The 27,717-nt window shown below is 43.8% G+C and overlaps 1 protein-coding gene across 5 annotated transcripts; it reads right to left on the bottom strand.

Annotated features, from left to right (window-relative positions):
- Window positions 1–1,242: 1,242 nt before the first annotated feature.
- Window positions 1,243–25,617, bottom strand: FRMD7 (FERM domain containing 7). Of its 5 annotated transcripts, none has more exons than XM_059386288.1 (12): window positions 25,216–25,617; window positions 24,210–24,314; window positions 23,342–23,384; window positions 20,763–20,841; window positions 18,151–18,248; window positions 10,567–10,681; window positions 10,003–10,150; window positions 7,374–7,469; window positions 5,839–6,002; window positions 4,447–4,515; window positions 4,260–4,335; window positions 1,243–3,166 (listed from the first exon to the last, which is right to left on the bottom strand). In XM_059386288.1, the coding sequence occupies exons 1-12, from the start codon at window positions 25,225–25,227 to the stop codon at window positions 2,084–2,086; spliced, it is 2,088 nt and encodes a 695-aa protein (XP_059242271.1). In that variant the 5' UTR covers window positions 25,228–25,617; the 3' UTR covers window positions 1,243–2,083. The 5 variants fall into 5 exon arrangements, with proteins under 5 accessions (XP_059242271.1, XP_059242274.1, XP_059242270.1 ...); XM_059386291.1 differs by lacking the exon at window positions 25,216–25,617 and adding an exon at window positions 24,694–24,758; XM_059386287.1 differs by lacking the exon at window positions 25,216–25,617 and adding an exon at window positions 24,599–24,654.
- Between the last annotated feature and the right edge of the window lie 2,100 nt (window positions 25,618–27,717).

Raw genomic sequence — 27,717 nt, 5'->3', positions numbered from 1 at the left:
TCACTCAAAAATGCCCTAGGTTGGACAGTACATTGTATGGTCACCCCAACTATAGTTTTATTAGGAAGTCATACACAGATTTGAACCCTATAGTTCTCTGGGGAAAAGAAATTTCACAGAGACTTCCAGAAATTGAGAGCTTAAAGGAATTTGAGTTTTTCCTAGGGAAAAAGTCAAGGATGAACTTACTGTAGCTCTGAGAATCTATAGGATTAGGGCACCTGGGCGACTCAGTCGTTAAGCATCTGCCTTCAGCTCAGGTCATGGTCCCAGGGTCCTGGGATCAAGCCCCACATTGGGTTCCCTGCGTGGGCAGGAAGCCTGCTCCTCCCTCTCCTACTCCTCCTGCTTGTATTCCCTTTCTTGCTGTGTCTCTCTTTGTCAAATAAATAAATAAGATCTTTCTTAAAAAAAAAAAAAGAATCTATAGGATTAACATATAGGTGACTAGGCTTCAGTATATTCTTAAGTTTAAATCGCTTTTTTATATTCATGTTACTGGGTAGGAGCAGGGAAGAAAGTGCTAGAGTGTGGGAAAGGGCTAGAGAGAGGTGTATTAAAAGGAATTTTTCTGATACAAGAACTAGGAAAGTAATACCATGATGCAAGCTATATATACATTTATATATTGTTACATATAATATATATTTATATTTATTTATATATTACATAAATGTATATTGAGCTTGCATATTGGCACCTGGGTGGCTCAGTTGGTTAAGTGTCTGCCTTTAGCTCAAGTCATGATCCCAGAATCCTGGGATCAAGCCCCACATCTCTGGGCTCCCAGCTCAGTGGGGCATCTGCTTCTCCCTGTCCCTCTGCCCTTCCCCCTCCACTCCTGCTCCCTCACTCATTCTCTCCCTCTCAAATAAATAAATAAAATGTTCTAAAAAATAGCTTGCTTCTATAATTGCATCGTTTCTTTGAAGTTAGTACCTACCATTATCTCATAAATATGTTGTACTTAACATTAAAATCAATAACCAAAAGGGCTCAAATGGAATATTGGACCTTCCAGGGGGAATAGTAGGGAAATTTTGAATGGTTCAAGAATGAATCTTGGTTCATGAACTCAGTCTGGTTTTAGCACTATCCTTTTTCTCATCAACTACCCCAATTCTACATCTTCTCCTTCCCTGACTCTACATTTTCACCTGTCTCCTTCCTTTTTCTTGTTCTCTGTCTCTTCCCTTGATAATAGACCAGAACCAGCCATTTCTGAAATTGACTAAAACAAAATGAAGATCATACTTGCAATTTATTTTTTTAGTAAATGGATTTCCATCACTCTTTATTAAAATACCATTCATCTCATTTCCTTGCCTACATACATGCAAGAGATGGCAAAACAATAAAGTCTTACAGGAGAAAGTAGAGAAACCAACATGTAAACTTTTATCTGTCACTACATATCATAGTTAAGAGTAGAGAAGTAGTAAGTCAAACGTCATAATATCTTCTGGGCATCTATCTGGCTTTAGAAATTGACCGATTCGTGAAATTCCAGGGTTTAGAATGCTTCCAAGTCCCAGATGCATCTGATGGGAGGTTCTATGCCACCATCTTGTTCTTGAGGTATAGGATGGCCATGTTCCCCCTTACATATGTTAAAAAAAAAATTGAAGTCTTTACCATAAAACAGGACCATTTTTACAGGAACCTTTAGTCACAGTATGGCTTAAAAACTAAATGGCCAACACAGTCACAATCTACCAAATCACGAAAAGACATCAGAGGCCAATGCTATGCCAACCCATACTGTCAACATCATACAATGCTGACAGTCACCGATGTCTCTATGGGGAAATGTATAATGCAGATGACCAGTAGCCATCTCGCCCCACCACAGTGCTGATGAGGAGAGGGTATGTTCTAGAGCCCCTTCAGCGGAAACTGAAGAGGGGAGCTTGAGGAATGAGGCAGCAGCTGGATCTTTTCCTGAGCTAGGTGCCCAAACATAGCAGATCCCCTCATTACCAATGAAGGGTAACTAAGAAAATGGTTTGTGCAGAGGTTCCTTATTTTTTACCCAAGTTGACAACGTGGAACTGGCCCAGAAACGTTCACTGAGTTCATACCTTCAAGCTAAAAAGTAATTACATGGTTTTAACAAAGTCCTGTCTTCAGCAGTTGGCGTATTGAAAGAAACACCTTCATCCTCTTCATCAAGCTGTAGACTACCAGAAGACAAGCGGATTCTGGCCATGGGCGACCTGATTCCTTTGCCATACAAAGAGTAGTAGCCTGGTTTAAGAATTTCTGATTCCGAATCACTGGATTCACTAGCTATGTACCTTTCTGCTGCTCCCTGATCCATTAAAACTGTTGGAAACTCCTGCTCTGCAAACATATATGTAAAAAGGTCAGTTTTACGACTCAGAGTAGGACAAGGCCCTAAAGGTCTAAATTCAGACCCAAAAGGAAAACGCATCGTTTTCATGTCTGACTGGCTCTGGGATCGCTTGGGGGTTTGGTCTTGAATGCTGTATGCAAATGCATCTTCTAAATTTGGGTCTTCCGCTTCAAGATCTACATTGATGTTGCTCCTCCCACTAGTCCTGGCCATAGCTTCTTGGAGTTCTTGAAAGTCTTGCTGAAAGCTCTTCATTCTGACATTCCTTGGGCTTCTTTTGGCTGGCTTCATTGCAGTGGGCTCTAGACAGCTGTCTGGCCTTTCCCTTTCCTCTGCCATGACTGGGGACCGTCTGGGCACCTGGGGTGGTCTGTCCACATAAAAAAAGACTTGGGGAGGCATAATATCAACCTGCTGACCCGTGCAAGGAATATAGGGCACATCTGTGTAAGTTAGCTGCTTTGCTGGACTCACTTTGCTTGCAAGGCCAGAAGATGTGCTCATGTGCTTGTCAGCAAACTTACAGCTTGGTTGGAAGGAGCTCAGAGGACTCCTTTCCTCAAAGTAGTCTCTGGGATCCGGGTCAGTACTAAAGACAGGGTCTGTATAAATAAAAGGGAAAGAGGAACTGCTTTGGGACTGGTGTAACAGCGTGGGATCCGCCTCTGGTTTGGAACGCTCCAGCTCTGCTGCAAACGTCACCTCCACTGCGGAGTTCCTCCTCCTACTGTCGAGCACCGGCTCCGACGCGTGCCCTCCATTCACATTTCTGTAATACCCACCGCCGTATGCGAGTCTCAGATCTTCCACCTTGAGAGAAAGGACACGTTGGTGAAAGAAGAGAAAAGCCATTTGCTTGGGGGTGGGGCAAGGATCTCAACTGGCCTTGAATTTCACGAAGGTATTTTCACAAGGTCATCTCAACTCCATGTTCTATTCCAAGTTGATGAATGTATACAGAAAGGGAAATACCTTGTATCCTATCCCAATCCTTGTGCTAAAGACCCACGACAGTCTCCTTTCTCACTGCCATCCCACTCCTTGCCTCTTGAGTTCTCCAGGTACTTCCGCTGGCATGGTACTTCAGGCAGAATGGTTTAGTAGCTCATTTATAAATGAGCCAGGGGTTCTGCTTTCCGGTTCTGGCTCTGCCTTGGGAATTGAGGTGGATCTCCTGACCTTTCTGCTCTAGCTTCCTTCCTATTCTCTGTAAAATGCTGGGAAGGAGGGCTACAAATGGCATCAGAGGGTCACTGATAGACCCTCTGATGGCATTATACCTCCGTGATGCCTTTGAGATAATAACTGCCTACGATTTGAATGAAGACATGAGAGGTGGTGAGAAATATATATATATATATATATATATATATATATATATATATATTTTTTTTAGGGAGAGCAAAAGAAAAATAATTAACATGGTTAATGCTTATAAAACTCAAATGAAGCCATCATCTCACGGTTCCAGAATAGCACTTTGTTCTTAAATTAAGTGACAAAATTACACGACAAGGGTACTTTAAAACATTAACCCAAGACCTTAAAGCTTCCTCTAAGCCTTAAAATTTTTCATTAGGTAAAAATAGAGCTTTTAGTTTAAAAAATTCAAAGCCATAGAAATTCACTTGGATCCGCATTTTATGTGACGTTAGCAATACAAGTTGCAATTTAGAGATGTGCCAGATCCTTTCAGTCCATAAGGTGCACACCAGTGGTAATTTATTAAATGGTCTTCTATTGGCTGGAAAGATTGAGCTAACAGACCTCCTGAGGAGGCTAGCCTACTCAGAGTCACCTTTTCACACACCGGGAGGTTTCTGGCAGAATCAATTCTTAAAAGCATTTGACATGTAGATGCAGTACATTTATCTAAAGAAGAAGGGATTCTCAGAAACCTTACTTGTTTTGACACATCAGAGAGGAGGTCTGGTGAGGACCGGCACTGTCGCTCATGGTACTCAGATGGGTAATGTTTCCTGTAATCCACAAAGGGAAGGAATTGAAATGGTCTGCAGGCACACAGACAATACACAGAAATCTCTACATTCGGCTTCAAATCAACATGAGAGAGAGAGAAAATCCCGTACCTCTCAAAGGGCAAGCTCGTCAATCTCCCTTTCTTTCCATATTCCAAAAGCTGCCGTTGGGTCCTTCCACTGTGATTAAGAATGAGAGAGAGATTTTAATGACACCACTCCTAAGCCAGTAGGCTACTAAAACTCCAAAGCTTCAATTACTATTGAAGTCAAGCGTCCCCATGAATGACATATGCCCTGAATGGCTGACCATCAATCACAATAATGATAACTACCCGCTTTTTCAACTATCAAGCCTAGAGCAACCTCAACTACTCAGAACCCAGAAGATTTTTAAAAGCTTCGGAACAGGACTATATCACAGTTAAAAATTCTGGCCTTGAAAACAAACCGACTTTCCTATAAAGGCCTTTTCCCTACCTGCAAATTTATATACAATTTCTAATAAGGCTATTTAGCTGGTTTTCCAATTCCTGACAAGGAAAACAGCTAACTAAATAGTAGAAGACGTTTGCAACAGCCAGACATACACCAGCAAAGAAAGCCAGCTGACGGCGGGGAGAAACACAAGAGCCAAAAAAGAAATCAGGAAAAATAATAAAACCCAACAAGTCTGAGCCATTTATCACTGAGGTACAGAGACTGACATGTCTCCCCTGCCCCGACCCGGTGGCTATCACTGGACCACAGCTGCCCACAGAGGATCATAAGTGATGTTTATAATAACTCTGATAGTTAAGAAAAGGGCAAAATATGCCCAGTATCATCTGTTTAAGAAGGTGGGGATTTGTAAAAACACATTTTGGAAAGATTCCATCAAAAAATACCTATGTTTTTGAGATCTCAATTCCTAGGAGGGCTTCCACTGTTTGAAAATCCCCTATGGGAAACATTCAGTTAAGAGGGTTTTGTTTTGTTTTGTTTTGTTTTGTTTTGTTTTGTTTTAAATCTTAGCTAAGAGTTTTGAAGGCTTCTTCCAAAGAATTCCTAGGCTGGTGCATTCGTGTAAAAATGAGATCTGATTTTGACCTTGCTTCCATTCCTTCAAAGTGTCACCTGCCACCTCTGCCACCATATAGCTCGGAGTTCGGCCTCCCTGAGCTCCTCCAAGACTGTCTCCCCACCTTTCTTGCCCAACCATCACCAAACAGATACCTTGCACGTAAGTTGCAATATAAGGAAAACTATAGATTCATTAAATACATATTCTTAAACAGCATAAGCCCCCCCCCCATCTTTGCCAATATTCTGATCTAGCCCCTAGACTAGGGTGCTTCCCTTCTCTGGCCTCCCCCTTAGGAAATATGGACGTCAGGTGTGACACAGAGAAGGAGCAGTAAAGGGGATTCTTTATTGCTTCTAGAATTTAACGCCTCCCACTGCCTTCCACGCTACTGAAAAGAAGCTGTGTGTCCTGTTTGCTTATGTGCAATATTTCATTACCTATAGCGGAAACTGGAACCCTTGCTGCACAGTAGGGTTTTGGGCTTGGATTTGGGCTCTTCGGAAAGTCTGAAGAAAGCATGGTACTCCACACAGGTCTTCCAGAAAGCCTTACAGGCATCTCGACTGGCCATGGTGAACTCCAAGGTGTCCTTGCACAACACCTGTGTAAACCAATTTCCATCAAACCAAACATCCTTCAAGACTATCAAAGAACTTTGATTCCTAATGTTTTCCAAACGATTGGTTCAGGGGCCCATGCAGCTTCTGATTTTCCACCTGGCTCCCTACAGTCTTCACACCTACTAAAACCAAACGATTGGCAGCCTTCCGAGGAAAAGACATGGCCAATGCTCAAAAACAGAGCCTTCTCTGAGAAGCCAATCTTGCACTGGAGCCCCCACACCTCAAACGCGTTTTTACCCCCTCTTCTCTGCCAGGAACATTTTTATGAAGTTGTAAATTAGGTTAAAATGAACATCAAAGGACATCCTTTCAAGATGACAAGAAGTTATAAATGACCAACAGGAAAGAGGGGGAGGAGGCGATTTCCTTATAGATGGTAGGCTTTGTAGGATGATTACATGTATAGCAGTCTTTCCAACATACCAGCTAGAAGCACTTCGCCCTCCCTATGCTGCCTTGTTCTGTGATGCTCTGTGTTGCTCATTTAGCATGTCTTCATCTGCTCCAGGGGAGCTTAGCCTTTCAGACCTAAAGGTTAAGTTTTCCCCATACCCCAACCCACTTTATGACCCCCATTTGCGCATGTGTGCATGAAGCCCTGTTTTCTGCTGATTCCCCCCTTCCCTCATTCCTTTCCAGGTTCCCACATGCAGCCCTGGGACACTTCCTGAGTTTTACACTGGAGACAGTCTCCTGAACTCCTCAAATGAACACTTTTGTGTGAGACTAAGATCCAGAGAATGAAGGCCATACTACAGCATCTTCTGGAAGTCAAAAAATGAGCTGATACACATGTTCATTTCCTTTAGAGTCACAAAGCTTCCTTTCTAGCACCTTTGTCTTACCCTGTACAATCCAGCCTTGATCAATAAGAGCTGCTTTTGCCTAATCTATACCCCACCCCCTCATACCGCATCCTGCTTTGGCAAATAAGTGTTCAATTATTTGGCACGTACTCAGTGTTCAGTTGTTTTTGTTTAAGGAAAGGAGACGAAAATATAAAATGGGGCAGGTAACAGCCATTAAACATGTCCGTAGTCCTAGATCTGGTCACTTGAATTTGACTTATCAAATCCCTGGGGGGAAAAACATGGTTTTTAAGGAGACTTGGCTTTCATTTCAGCCACCCCATTTTCCGACTTAGTTTACTCATTCTGAACTGCCAATAGGATTTCTTGGTGTTTTGCCTCGAGTAAAAATATGACTAATGCTCCGGTTTATTTATGTAGAGGCAAAAAAGGGAGTACCTCACCCCTCCGCTTTCACCACTCACATTCAGACCATTTGCTGAAACAACCAAGAAATCCCAAGTGAACAGAAAGTAAAAGAATTTATTAGAAACTACTTACCAAGATGTTGGCATGAAGTTTGATGAGAAAATGCTTTCTCTTAAAACTCAACTTGCGAATTTTAGCCCAGTTGAAAGTATTGATCTTGGTATTGCCCTGTAATGACACGCATGGCAGATTTCAAGGTGAATGTCAGCACAAGCTGGTTTGGAAAACAATGAGAACCTCGTAGAAAACGTACTTCATGCATGGGACCATCGCGCCTCTTGCACGGGATGATCCTGTTGTACTAGGTAGGAGCTGTGGGCAAAGAAGGTATTCCAGGGGGACATAAGGCTGTTCTGAAATGCAAGCAAGAAGGGGTTCACGTGGGAAAGTTCTCTAGCCAGGATAGGGAGACCACGGGAGGAAGGGATGACTACAGTCAGTTCTCTAACTGCACCCCCTTCCTATGTTTCCAGATTCAACGGCCACTGCATTTACTCGAATACGTTCCAGAACTTCTCACTGCAGGCATCATCAAGTCTAAACATGTTTGGCTGGGGTGTCCTGCCTCAGCTGTACTGAACATCCAGCCTTCTATCCCACTGACCCTAGAAAACACCCTTCCATCCAACTATGTGCCTTCCCACCCAGAGGGCTCGTCATTCTCCTTACCCAGAATTGCCTTCTCCATAGTCAAGCTGTCTTGCCAGTGTGCCAGCACCCCCTTCTAAAATATTCTGTGTAACTATCCATTTCTAACTGCTCTGAATGCCTTGGGCTCTTCTGGTCTGCTCAAACCATTTAGCTCTTTTGGGTGGTTGGTTGGTTGGTTGGCCGGTTGGTCAGTTGCTTGATGTTTGTTTGTTTAAATGGTCCAAAAATCAAAGGTATACAAAAAATATACACATCGAGAAGTCTCGCTCCCACCACCATCATTCCTGTATCTGTCCCTCTGTACCCATCTGTCCATTCTCTATGGATAACCACTTTTATTAGTTTGTTAGGTATGCTTGTTGTGCAGCTTCATGTGTGTAGGATAGATTAGCTTTGGATTACTTATGACTGATTACTGATATTGATCACTATTACTCTGGTCTCTCCAAATTGTGAGAATCTTAATGACCTGAGCCATAGGTCATGCTTAATGTTAGTTTGTTGACCGTGCCGTCCTTCCCCCTTCTCGGGGCCTTTGTCTTTGTGCCCTTTGTCTGGAATCCGCACCCCGCCCCCAGCCCCAGCCAACCCTATCTCTTTGATCTGGACAACTTCCTTGGGTCTTGGCTTAAATTTTTTTTAAGTTTATTTATTTACTTATTTTTAGTAGTCTCTCCACCCAACATGAGGCTTGAACTCATGACCCCAAGATCAAGAGTCATAAGCTCTTCCAGCTGAGCCAGCCAGGTGCCCCCTTAGCTCAAATGTTAAACCCTTTTCACATGCGTTACCTTAGCACCCCATACTTCTTCGAAAACAAATACATGGCATTTGCTTAAAATTACTTGCTTCATTGTCTGTCTTCCCCCCTATTAGAATGCAAGGTCCGTGGGGCGCCTGCGTGGCTCAGCCAGAAATCTTGATTTCGGCTCAGGTCACGATCTCAGGGTGCTGGGATTGAGCCCCATGTTGGGTTCTGCACTCAGCAGGGAGTCTGCTTGAGGATTCTCTCTTCTGCCCCTCCCCCTGCTTACATTCTCTCTCTCTCTCTCTCAAGTAAATACATCAATACATCTTTTAAGAAAAGAAAGACTTTGTCAGCATCCCTCCTGTTTACCTCTGCAGCTCTAGTATCCAGCACTGGCTAGCTATACAGTAACTACACCGACAGAAGGATGACAGAATGAAGGAATAGTTGCCGCCAGACTCTGTAAATATACTCAAGCCCATTGAACGGAACAATTAAACCAGATGAATTGTAGAAAAAGTATATCTTAATAAAGCTGTTTTTTTTTTTTTTTAAGAATAATGCAATACCGAACACATACAAAGTACTCGGTACACAAGTATTCTTAGACTGCATTTGGGGTAGGACAAAATAGACTGGCTACTTTATTCCACACTGTCCACAGAAGTGCTTGGGCTGGAAGAGCTCCCGACTAACATGACGGCCTTGCTCCCCTCCCCTTCCCATTCTCTCCCACATAGTAGGAAACGGCTAGGACTAATGGGGGGCAGTTAGAGTAGAATGGGTCAAATTCCTTCCTGGGGGAACACTTATTCCTGTGACCCATTGGGTCTTTTGCCCACCTGTGTGACTCTCGTGCTGCAAAGTTTACAACCCGAAACATGAGAAGACCAAGAAACTTCTAGCCGAGTCTGCACCTGACCTGTTTGGGACTTTCTTCGGATCTCTCATTGGGTCTCTTTGGGTTGTTTCTGGTGGGTCTGGACAAGGTGGGTGTACTTAGTGTCACAGCCAAAGCTTTTAGGATGCCAAAATCCATATTCATATGTAGGGTCTAAGAGTTCCAAAGGGTCTCTTGACTTTCTCCGCCACGCCGGCCCGATCCAATGATCCTCAGAGTCAAATCAGTCCGTCAGAGACCACAAATGGAGACAAAGCCCAGGCAGGCAAGAATCTGGACACGGGACACTCATAAGCATCCCCTCCCTTCCTGGCTGGTGGTAAGACTGAGGGGCAAGGTCACCCAAGTTGGAGCCAAGATAACCCCCAAAGCCGCAGGACTTGGAATGAAATGGTTGTTACCCGTAACACCAGTACTCCCATGTGAGCAACAGCCAGGTGGATCTGCGTGCCTTCGCCGTCGCTGGCAGGGTGAGGCCTGATGCCGTACATATCCAGCTTCCTCGCTACATCCAGTAGCAGGATGTCAGATTCCGCGGGGCTCCTGCCACTGCAAAGGGAAAGAATTTATGAGCTTAATAAATGCAGCAAGAATGCCACCTCCTCCCTAAGGGATCCTGGAGGAGCTCAGTGTTTTCTTGAGCCCGGAGCTTCTCTGACTTAAGGACTTCCTTTTTTTTTTTTTTTTTTTTTTTTTTTAAGACTTCATTTATCCACTCGACAGACCGAGATCACAAGTAGGCAGAGAGGCAGGCAGAGAGAGAGTGAGAGAGGGAAGCAGGCTCCCTGCCAAGCAGAGAGCCCGATGTGGGACTCGATCCCAGGACCCCGAGATCATGACCTGAGCCGAAGGCAGACGCTTAACCCACTGAGCCACCCAGGCGCCCCAAGGACTTGCTTTTAAGAGGCTGACCCCAGCTGTCCCATTCCCTGCTGGTAGAAGTGGGTACTGGTTGAAGGACTCACACGTGCTTCTGATGAAAGTGCACAATCTTGCTCTCTAAACAGTCCTGGTTCGGTAAGTAGCGGGTTTGTGCCAGGTGTTTCTTGTCTGTTTCTTCATGAAAGTCTCCCAGTTCTGCTGCATGATGGAGAAGTGACATTTTTCACATTAGCATTGGGGGCTTTAGCAACGGAGCACTCAGCAGACCCTCCAACCACGCCAACAGCCTTTTCTTTGCAGCCCTAGGCCCCCTACTCCATGCTTTATATGTATTTATGTTTTAGGATGGGGGGGGGGAATTAACTGGGTCTTTTTCCTTTTTTTAAAGATTTTATTTATTTATTTATTTACTTACTTATTTACTTATTTATTTGACAGAGAGAGAGAGAGAAACAGACAGATAAGCAGGGGGAATGGAAGAGGAAGAAGCAGGCTTCCCTCTGAGCTGAGAGCCCGACGCAGGGCTTGAGTCCCAGGACCCCGGGATCATGACCTGAGCTGAAGGCAGACACTTAACAACTGAGCCACCCACGTGCCCCATAACTGGGTCTTTTTCAAATCAGAAGCAGTGGGTTGCCATGAAGTCTCAGTATAGTAAATCATAGGCACAGTGTGTCTTAAAGGCTCCAGGATCACAGATGAATATTTCTTTGGTTCCTTCTTCCACACTCTGTTTCTGGTCTTTTTCTTCTCACCAGTGCATATTATGGGTTGAATGGGTGCCCCCACCCCCTGCCCACCACGGAAGTGGAAGTCCTAAACCCCATAGCTCAGAACGTGACTATATTCAGAGATAGGGCCTATAAAGAAAGGATTAAGTTAAAACGAGTCAGTAGGGTGGGCCCTATGTGAGTTGGACCTGGTGTCCTTAGAAGAAGAGCAAACTTGACCCTGCAGAGAGACACCAGGAACCTGGTACCTGGAGGAAAGGGCGGGTGAGGATGCGTCCAGACATTTCTGTTGTTTAAGCCACCTGGTTCCTGGTGTTTTATTATAGCAACCCTAGCAAACTCACACGGGCCCCTAATCTCACTCTACCCCGATTGTGCATTAACAGAAAAGGAGACTGAATCCCAAGTACAAATGCAAGCCAGCCACAGCCTTTCATCACTGTGGACGAAACGAGTAAAACCCCAGCTATCCAGAATGCCCAGTAAATGAATCATTTTGGAAATCATTCTGGCTTTCCCAAATCACTGGCAGCTTATCCCTGATCATAATCTACTCATTTCTAGATGTCTCTAGCTTATTGTTGTAAACACCTGTCACAGCACAATGCCTACAAAGGTGATTGAGGTATACAGGATTATCTGTTCCTATAGTTAATGGCTTCAAAATCTTTCAATTTTTGAATTACTGGGTCTTCCTTATAATTTTTATGCCTTTTCCCTCTCTGTCAGATTGGTATGAATCACTTCTTGGTTACTGACTTCTCCCGAAAAGGTTTCCACCCTTGGTCATAATTAGGATTCCTAACCAAGATACAGATATCCAAAACAATTGGCATTTTATGAATTGTAAGAGTAAATACATTCTCCATGGAATCCTGTGACTAAAATATATGGATATGGGACACTGATTTTGAGGGCTGGAAACTTACTTCCTCTTTTCTCTTTTTTTCTATTACATTTCTTTAAAAGATTTTATTTATTTATTTGACAGAGAGAAACACACAGCAAGAGAGAGAACACAAGCAGGGGGAGTGGGAGAGGGAGAGGCAGGCTTCCCGCTGAGCAGGGAGCCTGATGCGGGGCTCGATCCCAGGACCCTGGGATCATGACCTGAACGGAAGGCAGAGGCTTAACAATTGAGCCACCCAGGCACCCTTGTATTACATTTTAGACAGATGACATGTTCACCAATATGCTCATGACAGATGAGGTATGTATGTATATAAGTCGCATTACATAAAAATCCTCATAAACAAGTTCTTTTTAAAAAGGCCATATCAGTGGCTTTTTAATTTACTTTTTGCCAAAATTGATAAATGTACAAATCTCATTAAAACACAATCAGGCCCATATGATTTCACTGATTCATTCTATCAAATATTCAAAGAAGATATGAAGACCAATTCTTCACAAACTCTTCCCCAAAATAGAAAAAATACTTACTAATTCATTCTATGAGGGCTGTATTACTCTGATACCCAAACCAGACAAAGTCATCATAAGGAAACGACGGATCAATATACCTCATGAATACAGAGGCAAAAATCCTCAACAAAATACTAGTAAACATTTGATTCTTGATTTCAGCTCCGGTCAAGATTTCAGCGTTGTGGGATCAAGCCCAGTATCCAACTCCATACTGGACCCGGAGCCTGTTTAAGATTCTGCCTTTCCCTCTCCCTCTCTCTGCCCCTCACCCATGCTCCTGCTCTCTTTCTTTCTCTTGCTCTTTCAAGAAAAAGATAATAATAAAAAATTTTTTAAAATCCAGGAAATACAGAATAGAACGGAACTTCTTCAAACTGATAAAGGTTATCTATGAAAAACCTACAGCTAACATCATAATCCTACTAAATGGTGAGAAACTGAATGCTTTCTCTTATGACCAGAAATAAGACAAAAACATCTCTTCTTGCCACTTCTATCCACCATTGTACTGGTGGTTCTAGTCAATCCAATTAATAAGCAAGAAAAAATATCAATAATTTGCACTGAAAAGGAAGAGATAAAACTGTCTTTACTTGCAGTCAACACAGTCATGTGTGTGGAAAATTCTGGGGAATCCACAAAAAACGTCTAGAATATAGGAGTTCATCAAGTTAGCAAAATAGATCAATATACAAAAAGGACTTGTATGTGCATACACTAGCAATGAACAATCCAAAAATGAAACTAAAAAATTTCCATTTCCAGTAGCATCTAAAAAATAAAGTGCTCAGGAATAAGTTTAATAAAAAGATGTATAAGGCTTGTATACTGATGATTACAAAACATTTTTAAATTTTTAACAGATTGTATAAATGGAGAGACATTTCGGGTTCATGCATTATAAGACTCAATATAATTAAGGTGGTAATTCTACCAAAATTGATCTTTAAATTCAATGCAATTCCCACCACATTTTTAAATAGAAATTGATAGATGATCTTAATTGATAGATTAATTGATAGAAATTGATAGATAATCTTAACATGGAAACACATGGATGCAAAATAACCAGAACAATTTTGAAAAAGAAGAACAAAGTTGGAAGATATACACTTCCCTATTTCAAAACTCAATCCAAAGCTACAATAAATAAGACAGTATAATAATAGCATAAGGACATATAGATCAATGGAATATTGTTAGGAATCCAGAAATAAACCTTTACATTAATGGTCAATTGGTTTTTTATAAAGACACCAAGACAATTTAATGGGGGAAATGATAGTCTTTTCAACAAATGGGGGAAAATGGACAACCACACGAAAAAAAGAAGTTGGATCCCCACTTCACAACATACACCATACAAGCAGACAAAAAAAAAATAAAATAACTCAAAACATCATATAACTAGACCTAAGAGGTAAACCTGCAAAGGCTCTAGAAGAAAACAGGAAAATCTTTGTGACCTTAGGTTAGGCAAAGAGTTTTTAGGTACACTAAAAGCACGATCCACTAAAACATATTGAGAAAGGGGAATTCTGGCAAAATTAAAATCTGTTCCACTCCAAAAACCAGGATTAAGAAACGGAAAGTTAGGTCACCAAGCTGGGGTAAAAATTTTTCAAATTACATATTTCACAAATGATTTTTAATCAGAATATATAAAAATCTGGGGCCCCTGGCTGGCTCAGTTGGGAAAGCATGCAACTCTTGATCTCAGGGTCATGAGTCTAGGCCCCACATAGAGATTATTTACAAGAATAAGCAAACTTAAAACAGAGTATATAAAAATCTCTCAAAATTCAATAAGAGGACAACAATCCATTTTAAAATGGGCAGAAGATCTGAAAGGCATTTTGCCAACAAAAAGGGACTGTTAATAAACAGATGAGAAGGTGCTCCACATCGTTACTCACTAGGAAAATGCAAAGTATAATTGCAGTGAGATAGCTCTTCATATCCATTAGAATGGCCACAACCAAATAAACACCACACACACACACACACACACACACACACACACACACTCCAAAACTCAGATAATACCAACTACTGGTGAAGATGTGGCATGTTAGAAATGTGATACATTTCTGGTTTTATTGTTAGAATTTGGAAAACAGTTTGGTAGTTTCTTACCATTTTTAACATAAATTTACCTTAAGATGAGGCAATTACCCTCCTGGGAATCTATTCAAAAGATATGAGAACGTGCCCAAACAAAGACTTGCACACGAATGTCCATAACATTATTCATATTAGCTAAGCTGGAAACAATCCAAATGTCCACAGCCAAGTACAGAGATGAACAATATGTGGTATGTCCATAAAATGGAATACGACTCAGCAAAAGAAAGGAAGAAATAGCTGTGATTCATGGTGTAACATACATGAATTTCAAAAATATTATACTGAGTGAAACAAAGACACATAGATGCAGAAGATCACATATTCTATCATTCTGAGTGAAATGTCTAGAAAGGGCAAATCTATAGAAACAGAAAGTAAATTAGTGGTTACTGGGGCTGAGTGTGGAAACAAGGTCTCTCAGCATGATGGACTGTGGCCATGGTTGCACAGCTTTGTAAATTTATTAAAAACTGTTTAGTTGTAGCCTTTAAAAGGGTGAGTTTTATGATAAGTAAATTATACTTCAATAGAGCTGTTTTTAAAAATAAATTAGAGGGGGTGCCCGAGTGGCACAGTCAGTTGAGTGTCCAACTTTTGATTTTGGCCTAGGTCATGAACTCAGGGTCCTGAAATCAAGCTCCCCACTGAGTGGGGAGTCTGCTTCTCCTTCTTCCTCTGCCCCTCCCCCCACTCATGCTCTCCTGCTCTCTCTCTCAATTAAATAAGTAAAACCTTTAAAAAATAAATTACACACACACACACACACACACACACACACACACACACCCAACCCTACTATTTATTAAGCACATGACCCTGACCCTATGTTGACCCTTGGAAAACACAAGAACACATAAGACTGCTAGTTTTTCACTCCATGCAAGACTATGACAATCTAGGAAGAGACCTATGAAACTCACATGAGTAAATATCAGCAGTACAAGAAGGTAGCAAATGTTATGAGCATATTCACTGTTACCACGCTGGCCCAAAGTACCATCATCTCTCTCTACTGCTACAGCCTCTTCTCTGTTCTCCCTACTTCCACCATTCCAGAATAAGGTTTTCACCCCGGCAGCCAACAAGTTCCCGTTAAAACCTAATTCTAATAATCTCATTCCTCTGCTTAACATGCATCAATGGTTTCCCATCTCACGTAATGTTCTAGTTCTTTAGTAGGTTTTTAAGGCCCTCCATGATTACTTTTCCCCCAGCTCCAGCCAGCCACAAAGTCTGCTTAAATGTTTCTGAACACTCCTGGCACATTCTCACCTCGGGCCCTTTGCACAGGATGTTATCCCCGCCTGGAACGACCTTCCAGCAGATTTCTGTAAAGCTTGCCCTCTCACCTCCTCCAAATCTTTGTTCACCTGTCATGTTCACAGTGAAGCCTACCCTGACTACTCTATTGAAAAATTGAGTATCCACTCCCTGGATTCCCCATCTTCCTCCCATATGTGATTTTTCCCCGATGCACTTACAACTTTCTAACATACATGCTATATTTCCTCATTTAGGTTGTCTGATTGTCCTTCCCTGCCAAAAGGTGAGCTCCATGAGAGCAAGGCTTTGTGTTTGTCCAGCTCACTGCCCAGTTCCCCGTGCCTATAACAGCACCTGCCATGTGGTAGGCACTCAATAAGTTTTTGTTGAATGAATGACAAAGAAGTTACTAAGAGCGTTCATAAAAGGGATGTGTAAGAGAGACTTAGGCAGATGAGGTCAGCATGTGGAGATTCTGGAGTGCCTATGATGTAAATATCAGATGAATGACTAAATGGGCAAAAGAACGAGCCACCTGCTGATGTTCTGCACACTGCCCTAGCTTCCAGTGACTTGCACTGGGAGGATTGGGACTCACTGAAACTTTAGATTTTTCCCTATGGAAAGAACTTGTATTGACAAAGTATTCTCTAGAAAAGCAAAAGTCCTCAGTGCTATGCCTCAAATGGCCACTAGGGAATGCCCAAATCCATAATGCTCAGCTATTAAAATTGAAATGGGGCTCCCCCACAGCCATGAGAGGCTGCGGGGGAGCCCCAGTCATTAACAGGCTGATAATGAAAAAGGAGAAGTCTTCCAACATTGTTTTGTCTATGCGCCTTACCCCACACCCCACCCCACCAGCCGAGCATTCTAAGCCCACCCATACAACTTGTAGTTCTCTGTTACTTCCCCTAAACAGACCCTGTGCTTGACCTATACCTGAGCTGTGTCTCTGCCTATCACTACCTATGCGCTCCTTTAAGGTCCAGCACAAAAGCCACCTCCTCCAGAAGCCTTTCCTGATTACTATTGTTCTCACTGCCCACTGCATTCCTGATACCCTGGGGCTGTGGTCACCTATCCCAGGCAGGCATCCCTGAGATAAACACCGATTTAGACAATGTCTCTCTCCAAGCACTTCATCCTGGTGCTCCCAGTGAAATCAGAAATCGACCAGCTCTGGCCTGTCAGAATGGTCAGGGACAGAGGTCAACACCGAACTTGTAAAACAAGCCAAAAAATGATGTTACGATTCCGCAAAAGTGGTAAAGAACAGCCTGTTCTTGGAAGGCCTCTCTAGAAAAGGGAGAGAGTCCACTGGCCATAGGAGATGAAATACTGTCTCCAGCCGCCTCGACCCCGCTGTTAGGGGCGCAGGAGAAGACTGGCTTGCCTTGCTTTACCCCCTCCCAAGCAGGCCCCCGCGGTTCCCCGGGTCTCCTTCTCCCTGCCTTCATTATTCAGCCTAGTCCAGCTACTTGGCTGCCAGCAAATGGGGGACCCTAGTAGACCCCTGGGGCCTTTTTTCCTTTTAGCCTCTTTTACTTGCTGTATTCTGTGCTTGGTTCCCCAGACTCAGGATAAAGAGCAATGCAGAAATCCCATCAAACATGATGGTGTGCTACAGAAAGCACATACCAGAAATGTATCCCGGGGCAAGCAGAGGAGGTGGAGCTTGCCTGGCAAAATCCATGCCTGGACAGATGAGTCCAGCCCAGCTCCTGGACAGCAAGCCCCAGGTGGGGGTGGGGGGTGGGGGTTGGTGAGGGTGGAGGTTACACCATGATGGAAGAAAACCCGCATTGACTTTTATAATCTACATAACCACTCTATGAGAAGCACCTCTTGTCACTATTGTAAAGACTAGGAAACTGAGGCACAGACAGGTGAGGGGACTTCACCCAAGCCTACAACAGCTAGAACATAGCAGGGACTGGATCTGGAATTCAAAGCTGAGTGGCTATAATGGTCAGCCTCTTTGTACTGGTCCATGCGGGTTCCGGACACTTTATGCAGGCTTTCTCTCCTCTGTAAGTCCTACCACAGGATGGGCACAGGGAGGGTGCTCGGCTCCCTTGCTTGGCTCTCGCCCCGAAGCCGCCGTCTGCTACTTACACTGTAGGATGTGAGATACCATCAACGCAGTACAGTTCTCACTGCATGGAAGCCTTCCTAGAGCCAAATCCTTCTTTATCTGAAGAGTAAAAAGATACCTGAAAAGAAGTTGGGGGAAAAACTCTTGAGAAAGAAACAGGAACAAGAGAGAATTATTTCCTTTCTCCCCGATCCAAGATGTTTCAAGAAAGAAACGGCGACCCCAAGACAGTGAGATGCCTTTTTGGGAGGGTGACTAAGGCAGAGGTCTGGTGCAGCATTTTGGCAGGCCTCCCTCACCCCGGCTAAATCCTTGTGCCAGCCTGGGGGAGTTGGCCAATCATCCTCTCGTGGTTTCTGCCACGGAGCAAAGCCACAGACCCAGGCCGAGAGAAAGGGAGATTCAGCAATACAAAGCTGGCTCGGGCCGCTCTGTTTAGCAAATGCTTATCAAGCCCTCTCTATCAAACAGCTTAGGTTGGTGGGGCAGGATCGATCAGACCCATTTTACAATTATAGAAGGGCAGAGGTGAAGGGATTTTAAGCAAGGTGATTTTGCCCAAAGATAGCAAAACTGCGGCCAGATGTCAGGTCACCCACTGAGTTGAGGTCTCCTCCTACCCAAAAGATTGTGTTGTGGAAATCAAGGACGTGAGGCTGGGCTTCACCTGTACCACTTTTTCTGTATCCTCAGAGCCTAGCCCAGCACTTGCCACGGGGCAGGTAGGAAATGCCAATGTTCTGAATGGAATGAAGCCACACTGCCCTTTTGCTCACCGAAGGCTCGTCAGGGACCCAGCAAGTACGGGTAGGTATCCAGCATTCATGAGTATCTACTGTGGGCATTTCCCAATATAAGATGAGCCTTTCTAAATAACATTTTTATCTGGACTTTTTAATTTAAATCAATTAAGCCTTGAAAACAATGTGGTAAATCAAAATTAATTGCAGGTGATAGAAAAACAGGCAAAATTAGTAGGTGATTATTCAATTTTAAACGCACTCATCATTATAATCCTTCAAATTATGAGCTCCTCTAATGGGCTAAAAATGACTCAAATAGAAAATTTATATTTGCAGACCACTCTCAGAAACTCACAGATTGGCCCCAAATGAGGCATCTTTGTGAAGTCAGCTATGGTTAAGTATCTTCAATGGACCACCAAGGAAAGAATAAAGGAAGTCTAACCTTTGCCATTGCCTGCTTTCAAATATAGATGTGAATGAGAATAATAAGCCTCAATTGCTAAAGGGAAAGAGAATCTCATTTTGCTCCTAGCAAGCGAGAAAGGAAACTTCTTGTCATTTGACACGTTCCTCGCTATTAAGAGGGCAGCTGCCTGCTACAAATACCAAATCCTCACTCTGAACAGCTGATGAATCATTTATCATCACATTGATTTTCTCATTCCTTTTTTTTTTTTTTTGGCGGCCGGGGGAGAAAGTTTATCTCCATTAAAATTGGTCATAATTTGAGACTCAAATGGGTTAGCTAGTGCAAACCGATACAGATACCAAGATATCGGGTTATCTGGGAAAGTGGCCTACAACTCACACATGTGGGGCGAGGGGCGAGCCAGTGACAGACTTGTGAAAGGTGACGTCTGCAGAGACCCCTCAGAAAACTAGGGCCCCTGTGCAGAAGGGGCGATCCGTGTGGTGGGTGGGGGTGGGGGGAGTGGGGGTGCGGAAGGCCCAGCCAAGTCACTCTAACTCCCGGAACTTTCTCCTCCTCTATAAACCAGGAGGGTTGGGCTAGATGATAACATGCATCCCTTGTAGGGGAAGATTCTAGAGTCTAGCAAGCACATTCAGGTTTGGAAGAGCGTTAGGTTGACAGTGCATTTTTGGAGAAACAGGGTTACGTTGTAATAATGAAGGGCATTGTATGTAAGGATAAATATACTTTTAAAAACTGTTTTATACTGGTGACTTTTTAACTTTTTTATTTTTATGAGTATAAAATATTTTACCTATCGAAAATTATGAATAATGTATAATTATAAATGGTTGTTAAAATGATATAAAACAATGAATAATTTATAATTATTAAAGAATTATAATAAAATTATCAATGATTTATATTATATATGATAAATAATTTATTTAAATCATTTTTTAGACTTTTAATTTTTTTACTTTTTAAATTTTTTATAAGTACACGTCATCATCACTCTCTACCTATGGGATGCACGCGCATGTGCACGCACGTGCGTGCGCGCGCACACACACACACACACACACACACACACATACACACACGGTTTTCAACATCTACGGAAATTAGCTGGTATCACACTTGTGCCATCAAGCTGCCCTCTGACCGTAACACAGATGCACTGAAGGCGAGTGCTCTTATTGTTGTAGCAATTAATGGCAGAACCCCCAAGTGGGCACCCAGGCCGGCTACCCTGCTAGAATGCCACCCTTCCTTCTCCCTGAGGTCCCCACTCTTTGCAAAATTAACGCTTTGGGGACCAGCTAGGCCCACCTTCTCTCCAGCTCCTCACGATCTCCCAGAGAGAGTGAGAGCCAAGCTTTCCAAAGAAGTCTGGAAGCCCGTTCTCTGATAAATGGAGAATAACAATTCTTAAGTAACAGCATGCAGCAGACACACAGGGAATTTACTCTACCTTGTAAGCTCTTCTCGAAGATGTCCGGGGTCCACTGGGAAAAATTTCACCATAAATTTGAAAACAACCTCCTTAGGATCTTAAAACACAATATCTCCATAAGTTTTATTTAAATGTCCATCACAATAGTTACAGGTTTTTACACACACACACACACACACACACACACACACACACACACACACAGATATGCTTCCCCCTGTCCTTTCTGCACCCACGCCCCATCACTCCCTCCCTCAGACTTCTCTTCTAAATTTCAATTTTCCACTTTTCTAATATGGTGCTATCTCTGGATTGCGTCTTCATGTGGCTAGCAATCGGGAAAGTTCTCCTGCAGCCCTCTTTCTACCCTCTTTCCCTCTGAGTTTCTTTCTGTAAAGTTGGCGCCTCTTTCCGGAGCCCTAATGGGTCCTCTAAGAAGTGTCCCATTTAAAAAGATATACACCACTTGCCCCTTGGGTTTCTGCATTCCCGGCTGAGAGAAGAGCTCAGCTTTAGAAGCAGGTGATTATCATCTGGCATCAAGCATCTTATAAGGGGAACTAGAAGTGGATGGATGCTGCTTCTTTGTTGCTTAAAATCTGCTTTAAGAAAACACATCAACTTGCCTTCACTCCTGCTCGGGTTTGAAAAGAAAATAAAAGAAACTCTTTGCATCAAAAGCAAACACTTCCATACACCATTAACACCATTCGTTCAGCAAATATTTGTCAAATGCCTATTACAGGTCAGGCATTGTACTAAGCGGGCACAGGCACCGGGAATAGAAAGGCAATTAAGCCCTCAGAAGAGGCAGCCTGGCGAACGGCGGACGGTTGAGAGCACAGAGCACCGAGCAAGCACGAGAGGGAGGACAGAGGGCTCCGGTTAGATCGAAATTGGAGATAAACAATCATAACACAAGGACATACTTACACCGAGAAACTTTCTTTCTTAATTTGAAATTCCAATTTAGGTGGACATGTTTTCTTTTCTCTGAGGGCCCTACACCTGAAGTTAGTTTTGCCACAGACAGGAGAGGTAGGCATTCGAAGGGGTCAGTGGCAGAGGGAAAACTAGACCGGCAGGAGCTCTTCGTGGCTCAGGCGAACAAGTTTGGACTCCATTCTAAGGGCAATACGGAGCCACAGAAGCCTGTTGAGCCAGAGCGTGATGTGGTCACCTTTGTATCTGCAGTAGTTCCCTTGGGAAGTAGGGTAGGTGACGGATCAGGACAGCCAGTTAGGAAGCGGTTGGAGTAATGTGACAGATGATTACAATGCGGTGGGAATAGACAGAACCAACATGGAGAGGGCAGGTGAGCCAGGGGACACCATATGACAGCATTTCTCAAAAGTGTTCACTGAAACCCCCCTGTGTCAGAAACACCTGTGGAATTTAACACGCAGGTTGCTGGCCCCCCAACCCGGGAATGAGGCCCGGGAATCTGCATTAGAACAAGTGCTCCTACTCCCCACTGGAATCTCAGAACCGCCGCACTAGGTGCTGAAAAAAGGGGCGGGGGTGGGGGGGGAGATTTCGTACACTGCGGGCACTCGAATGTGAACTGAAACAAATGGACAATGTCTGTAACATGATAAAACTAAAACATCTTCAGGCCGAGCGTGAATGGCATTATAAGTAGCAAGGTCAGATTGCCTAAAATGGGCCAGTTGGGAATTAAGATTATGTTGCATTAAGGAGCACCTGGGTGGCTCAGTCAGTGAAGGGTCTGTCTTTGGCTCAGGTCATGATCTTGGGATCCTGGGATCGAGCCTGGTGTCAGTCCTCTTGTCCCTTTTCCTCTGCTTCTCCCCCTGCTCATTCTCTCTCTCTCTCTTTCTCAAATAAATAAAATCTTTTCTAAAAAGAGTATTCTGAATTAAAAGCAATCAAAACCCAGACAGTTCAGGAAACGCTCTTCACCGCCCAACCCCAACAGGCTAAACCTACATTGCAAAGGAGAGCCTGTACCAGGAAGAGAGCTATCACCTTAGATAACTACATTATAATATGAACTAGGTGTGGTAGACAGGGAGGGACCTCCCAAGGTCTGTTTGATCAAAGTCCTCCTGTTCCATTGTTTCTGAGTGGCCCAGCAAACATTTGTCTACCAAACATTTACTTCTCCCTTTTCCCTGCGAATTGCTTTCTTTGCTCAGGATGTCTGACTGTCTTTTAATTTCCAGGTCTGTGTGGCCTCCCCCTATGTATGAGATTAAATTTGAATTTCCCCTGTTTATCTGTCTTGTGTCAATTTGATTCTTAGTCTGACTAGAAGGACCTTGAAGGCCAGAGGAAATTCTTCCCTCCCTGGGAACGTCAAGGATGCTCCCAAGATCTGAGCCAATCCCCAGGATGCTGTCATTACCAGCATTCTTCCAATCTCCCCAAAGATCCAGCAGCATGATTTTTTCTTCCATCTCGGACAACATTACAGTGATTTTTTAAATTGCTAAATTCACTGGACTTGTGAAGGATTAACACGATGCTTCGAAGCCCTTTTCTCCGCTTATATTTGGTGAGGAAGCATGGTGTCACTGAAACATTTTCAAGCTGTAACTGGGAATTAGATGCCTTCGGTGATTTCCCATACTTACTTTTCACTTGCTTTGTAATTGGCTTCAGCAGTTCCAACCAGACCTGTGATAAGAGTAATGAAAAGAAATTGGTAGAACATGGCATTGAGTACAGCTTTTTTTTTTTTCTTTGTCTCTTTTTTTTTTGGTAACAAACAGAAGTCAGCACAAAATAATCAAATACCAAACTATTTTGGCCCCCTTCTAAAGAAAGTTAGAAACAGCCGTGTCAAAGAGCTGACGTATCTCCACCACACTCAGTTAGCCCCCTTGTATTTTTCCAGTGACAGTGAACGTTGTTGATCTATAAATTCTTTGTTGTTGACATTTGAATCACTGCTCCCTTGCCTAAGTAGGGTGACAAAGGTGTCACATCCAAGGCTCATTAGTTACTACAAAGACTAATGAAGGCATTTGGCTCTGCATTTGAATCCTATATCCCCCAAATGCCAGCTTAATCGATCTAATGAGCCTTTCTGGGAAGGTGCCAGATAACAGATATGCCAAGGCAGGACACAGGAGGAAGAACTTACAGAGAAAGCAGGGAGCTGAGAGAGGAGTGAAGAATTCACTGAACCCTCACTGGTGAGTTAGGAGTCTTCCTGGTAGAGGCTGAGGTCCAGCCTCTGGGAAATCAGAACCGATAAAGCAGAGCTTCTAGTTCTCCGGGTGACGAAAGAGGAGTAGAGGGGAGAAAAGTTTGGGAAACTGAGGTGATTTTAGATAGGCAAGGAGGGAGGAGGGGAAACTTCATTATTAAATCCAGGCACTTTGCAAGGGTTCAAACGCTTTTTCATACTTTCAATCCGATTTGAGCCCTACATCCCTAGCCGCAAACAGCGTTTTAGAGGCTACACACAAAAAAAACCCTGTAATGAAACCAACTTACATTATTTCCAGAATGGCTACAGAATTCTAATCCGAAATACTCCTTTTCAGCGAGATTTAGGTGGCTGCAACTCAGGTTAAACAGCGCCTTCCCGGATGACTTTTGCTAAACAAAACAGAGAGATCATAGCACAGTCTGTGTTCCTAACCCGAGATTGTCAGGCCACGTGGAAGAAGGGGTGGAAGCCACCCACCTCTTGGCAGACACCGTTTCCTCTAAGCACCCTTCAGCCGTCCTGCATCCTCTCAAACCGCGAAGTTTTACGGATAAATACATGCATCTACCTGTAGCTTGTTTTAGCCCCCCCCCCCCCTCCAAAAAGCCCCAGACTCATCACAAACCCTCTTGGAAAAAGAGAGCCTTGCATTGAACTATGTTGGCAGTGTTACCCTTTCAGTGGAATTCTTTAATCAATTCATCCCACGGGCAATTTGAATGATTTCCCCCAAACTGACAGACAGTTTAGTCAAGAAGCAAATCTGACCTGCTTAAAAATCCTTCTGTGGCTCCCCTCAGTTTACAGTCTAGGCTCTCCATCGGGAGGCTGGGCCCTCTCTCCCTCCCTTGGCCCTGCCCGCCCCTCCAGCCTCTCCTCTTGCCCCTCCCCCTTTCTAAGAATCGCAGCCCGCTTGCCCAGGTTCCCCACACCTGTCAAGTGGTTTCGCGCCTCGTGCTTTTGCTCCTGTCATTCCTTCTCCACAGACCGCCCTTCCCACCTTTCTTCGGTTTGGCTTACTCCTACTCAGCTTAAAGGCTGTCTTGCCTGGAGAACTTGCCCTGATCCTATCGGCGACAGGTTGAGACAAGGGCAACCTCTGTGCTCCCAAGCACCCTCGCTTGCCTCACACGTGATACTCTCAACTCAGGATGTGTGTCTTCCCCATTGGACTGAGTCCCTTCAGAGAAGGGACCTCGCTTCATTTCTCCTGTGACTCACCACGTCTAACTCAGAGCCTGGCACCTAGTAGGGACTCTTGAATGTCTGTTGCTCTGACGTGAAACTGACCCAGTGACGCATGGGAGCTCCTTGAGCAGACTTCACTTTGCAGCCTTTCCCACCACATCTCCCAGCAATTCGTTCCCATAACGCCACACATCATGTTTCCTCCCCTAAAGCCCGCAGACTTGTGAGCACAAAAGAGCCCCTTTCCCAGGTTTCTCTGAGAACAGGAGCTTTGAAGATCTCTTTGCAAATCTCTTTAAGCGGAGCACAGCTTTAAGCGGAGCATCAGACCATTCCATCAGAGCTGAACCCGAGGGTGGCTGTTGCAGAGACACGCCACTGAAAACCCCTAGTTAAAGCCAAGTCACGCAGTGCCCATGGTGCTGCTCAGGAAGCCCGGCGAAGGGAAATGTAGCTGGAAATCACCGACCCGTAGAACTCACGGCAACCTTGAGAGGTCAGAGAGTCTGGCCACCCTCCTCCGACCCCCTACCGTCTCCCTCCAGGCAGTGCCACGCTGAGCAGGGGGACCACATCTGGGATTTAATAGCTTCCAGGAAGGTGGCCTACCCCACTCTCTTCCCCCAGTGACCAAATATCCTTCCTTCTCCCCTGGACCTCGCTCCGCTTGGTTTCACCCCCCAAAGCTGCACGGACTCAACCCCCCAAAGCTGCACGGACTCAACAGGCACGTGGGTTAACCAGGGTCCTATTTTGAAATGCAAAGAGGCCGCCAGGGGCGACACCTACTGCATCCCCAGCACCTGGACAGAGCCCCCCCCCCCCGGGGGGGGGCACTTGGATTTTTATGTTCGAGGTCACATTGGAGCTGCGGTCCTGGAGAGGGGGGTCAGCCCACACAGAGTTGGGGGTGGAACACAAGGGCGTGAAAGGCCTTGGGGGGCGGTGGAGGAGGGGGCGTCTGGGAGGGAGGAGGGAAGGGGGAGTTTTTGCCTCTGTGGCAACCTTGCCTAGGGCAAATGCTGACACAGACCATTCCAGACAGATGAAATCGCTCCTATTTTTAAAGTCGTCCAGACAAGGAGCTGCCATGGGATTTTTATTATGAGAAAAAAAAGAAGAAGAAGAATTTCTAAAGAGAGATACGACAGCAATACTTTTTCCGACACCAAGGAAACATTTCAGTCATGAGGACCAAATTCCGTCACAGACTCCAGTTTCTTTGCAAACAATTTAAAAAACTCAAGATTTTCCTTTCTCCTCCTCATTTTTGGATTCTTTTTTTTTTTCCATTGAAGTATTTAATCCTCCCCATCAAGGCTGCCACATTCCATGTGTTTGTATATTTAAAGGTTTCTGCTGTCACAAAGAATATATAGCCCTCTTGTAAGGATGCCAGTCAAGGCTTCCTTTTTGCTCTCTTCCATGAGATTCCCATACCATGTTTATAAGAATAATCTCCTGATTCTTCTGTCCCTGCACATGTTGCCAACTGGCTCTAAAAGCCTTTGGCAATAATGCATTTGGAGGTCAGTGCTCACGTGGCTGGGGCTCTCCACCCCCACCTCGGGAGAGGCATTTCCCTTCAGCCCTCCATAATGTACTTCGAAATTGGCCAGCCTTGTGGAACGTGTTGCATAATAGGCAAGCTCTTGGTTCTGTCTCAGCGTGCAGACTTTAATATTGTTTAACCGTTACAATCCAATTCTGTGATTTTTACGTTGCGATTATTTTTCTCATAATAACTCTTTACACGCAACTTTTCAAGACTTTTTTCTTTTTTCCCTTTCTGGACTTCTGATTCTCTTTTCTATTGCAAGTTCTTCTTTAAGCTGACATTGTCAACATTCTAACCCAGTTCTTTCGTCGATCTAAAGTCTTTACTACCAGTCCTCCCACTCAAGGAATTGGAACTACAATCCTGAATCTTGTTTAACCTTCTCCCCTGATTTTAGTAGAACAGCATTTGTCTTAAAAAAAAAAATAAATACGCACACACACACACACACACACAGCACAGAACATACAAAATCTGCATTGTGTTATTGGTAAAGCTTCTAGTCAACAGTAGACTATTAGTAGTTAAGTTTTGGAGGAGTCAAAAGTTATGCATGGATTTTCAACAGTGTAACTCTTGTGTTGTTCAAGTATTGTAGCTATATCTATAGATATAATACTTATATATATAATTATTATATATATTTTTATATATTATATATATATATAATTTAGAACTTTTTAGAACTTCTATCTATAATTTCCAATTTACAAACTGTGTTTTACTCATAACGATTTCTGGGGGCTCCAAATATTCAAGGTGGTTTCCCATACAAAACAATCTCCCACAGCCTTTCGGCAGCTATACCTGTCATATAACAATTTGTTAACTCAAACCCGAATTGTAATCCTGCTCTACCCACTTACTAACTGGATGAATTGGGGAAAATCTTTTAGCTCACAGATTGACCTGCCTTTTCCAGGTACCTGAAGACACAGGCCATGTGTTTGAATACCCGGCAGTACGTACAATGCCTGGTAAAGAGCGCATGTTCAATAAATATTTGCTGAATAAATGGACGGAGCCAAACGATTAACTTGATTCCT

The sequence above is a fragment of the Mustela nigripes genome, chromosome X (assembly GCF_022355385.1).
Source record: "Mustela nigripes isolate SB6536 chromosome X, MUSNIG.SB6536, whole genome shotgun sequence".
NCBI lineage: Eukaryota > Metazoa > Chordata > Mammalia > Carnivora > Mustelidae > Mustela > Mustela nigripes.
Note: the sequence above shows the minus strand (reverse complement) of the source record. Positions and strands in the feature narration are given on the sequence as shown.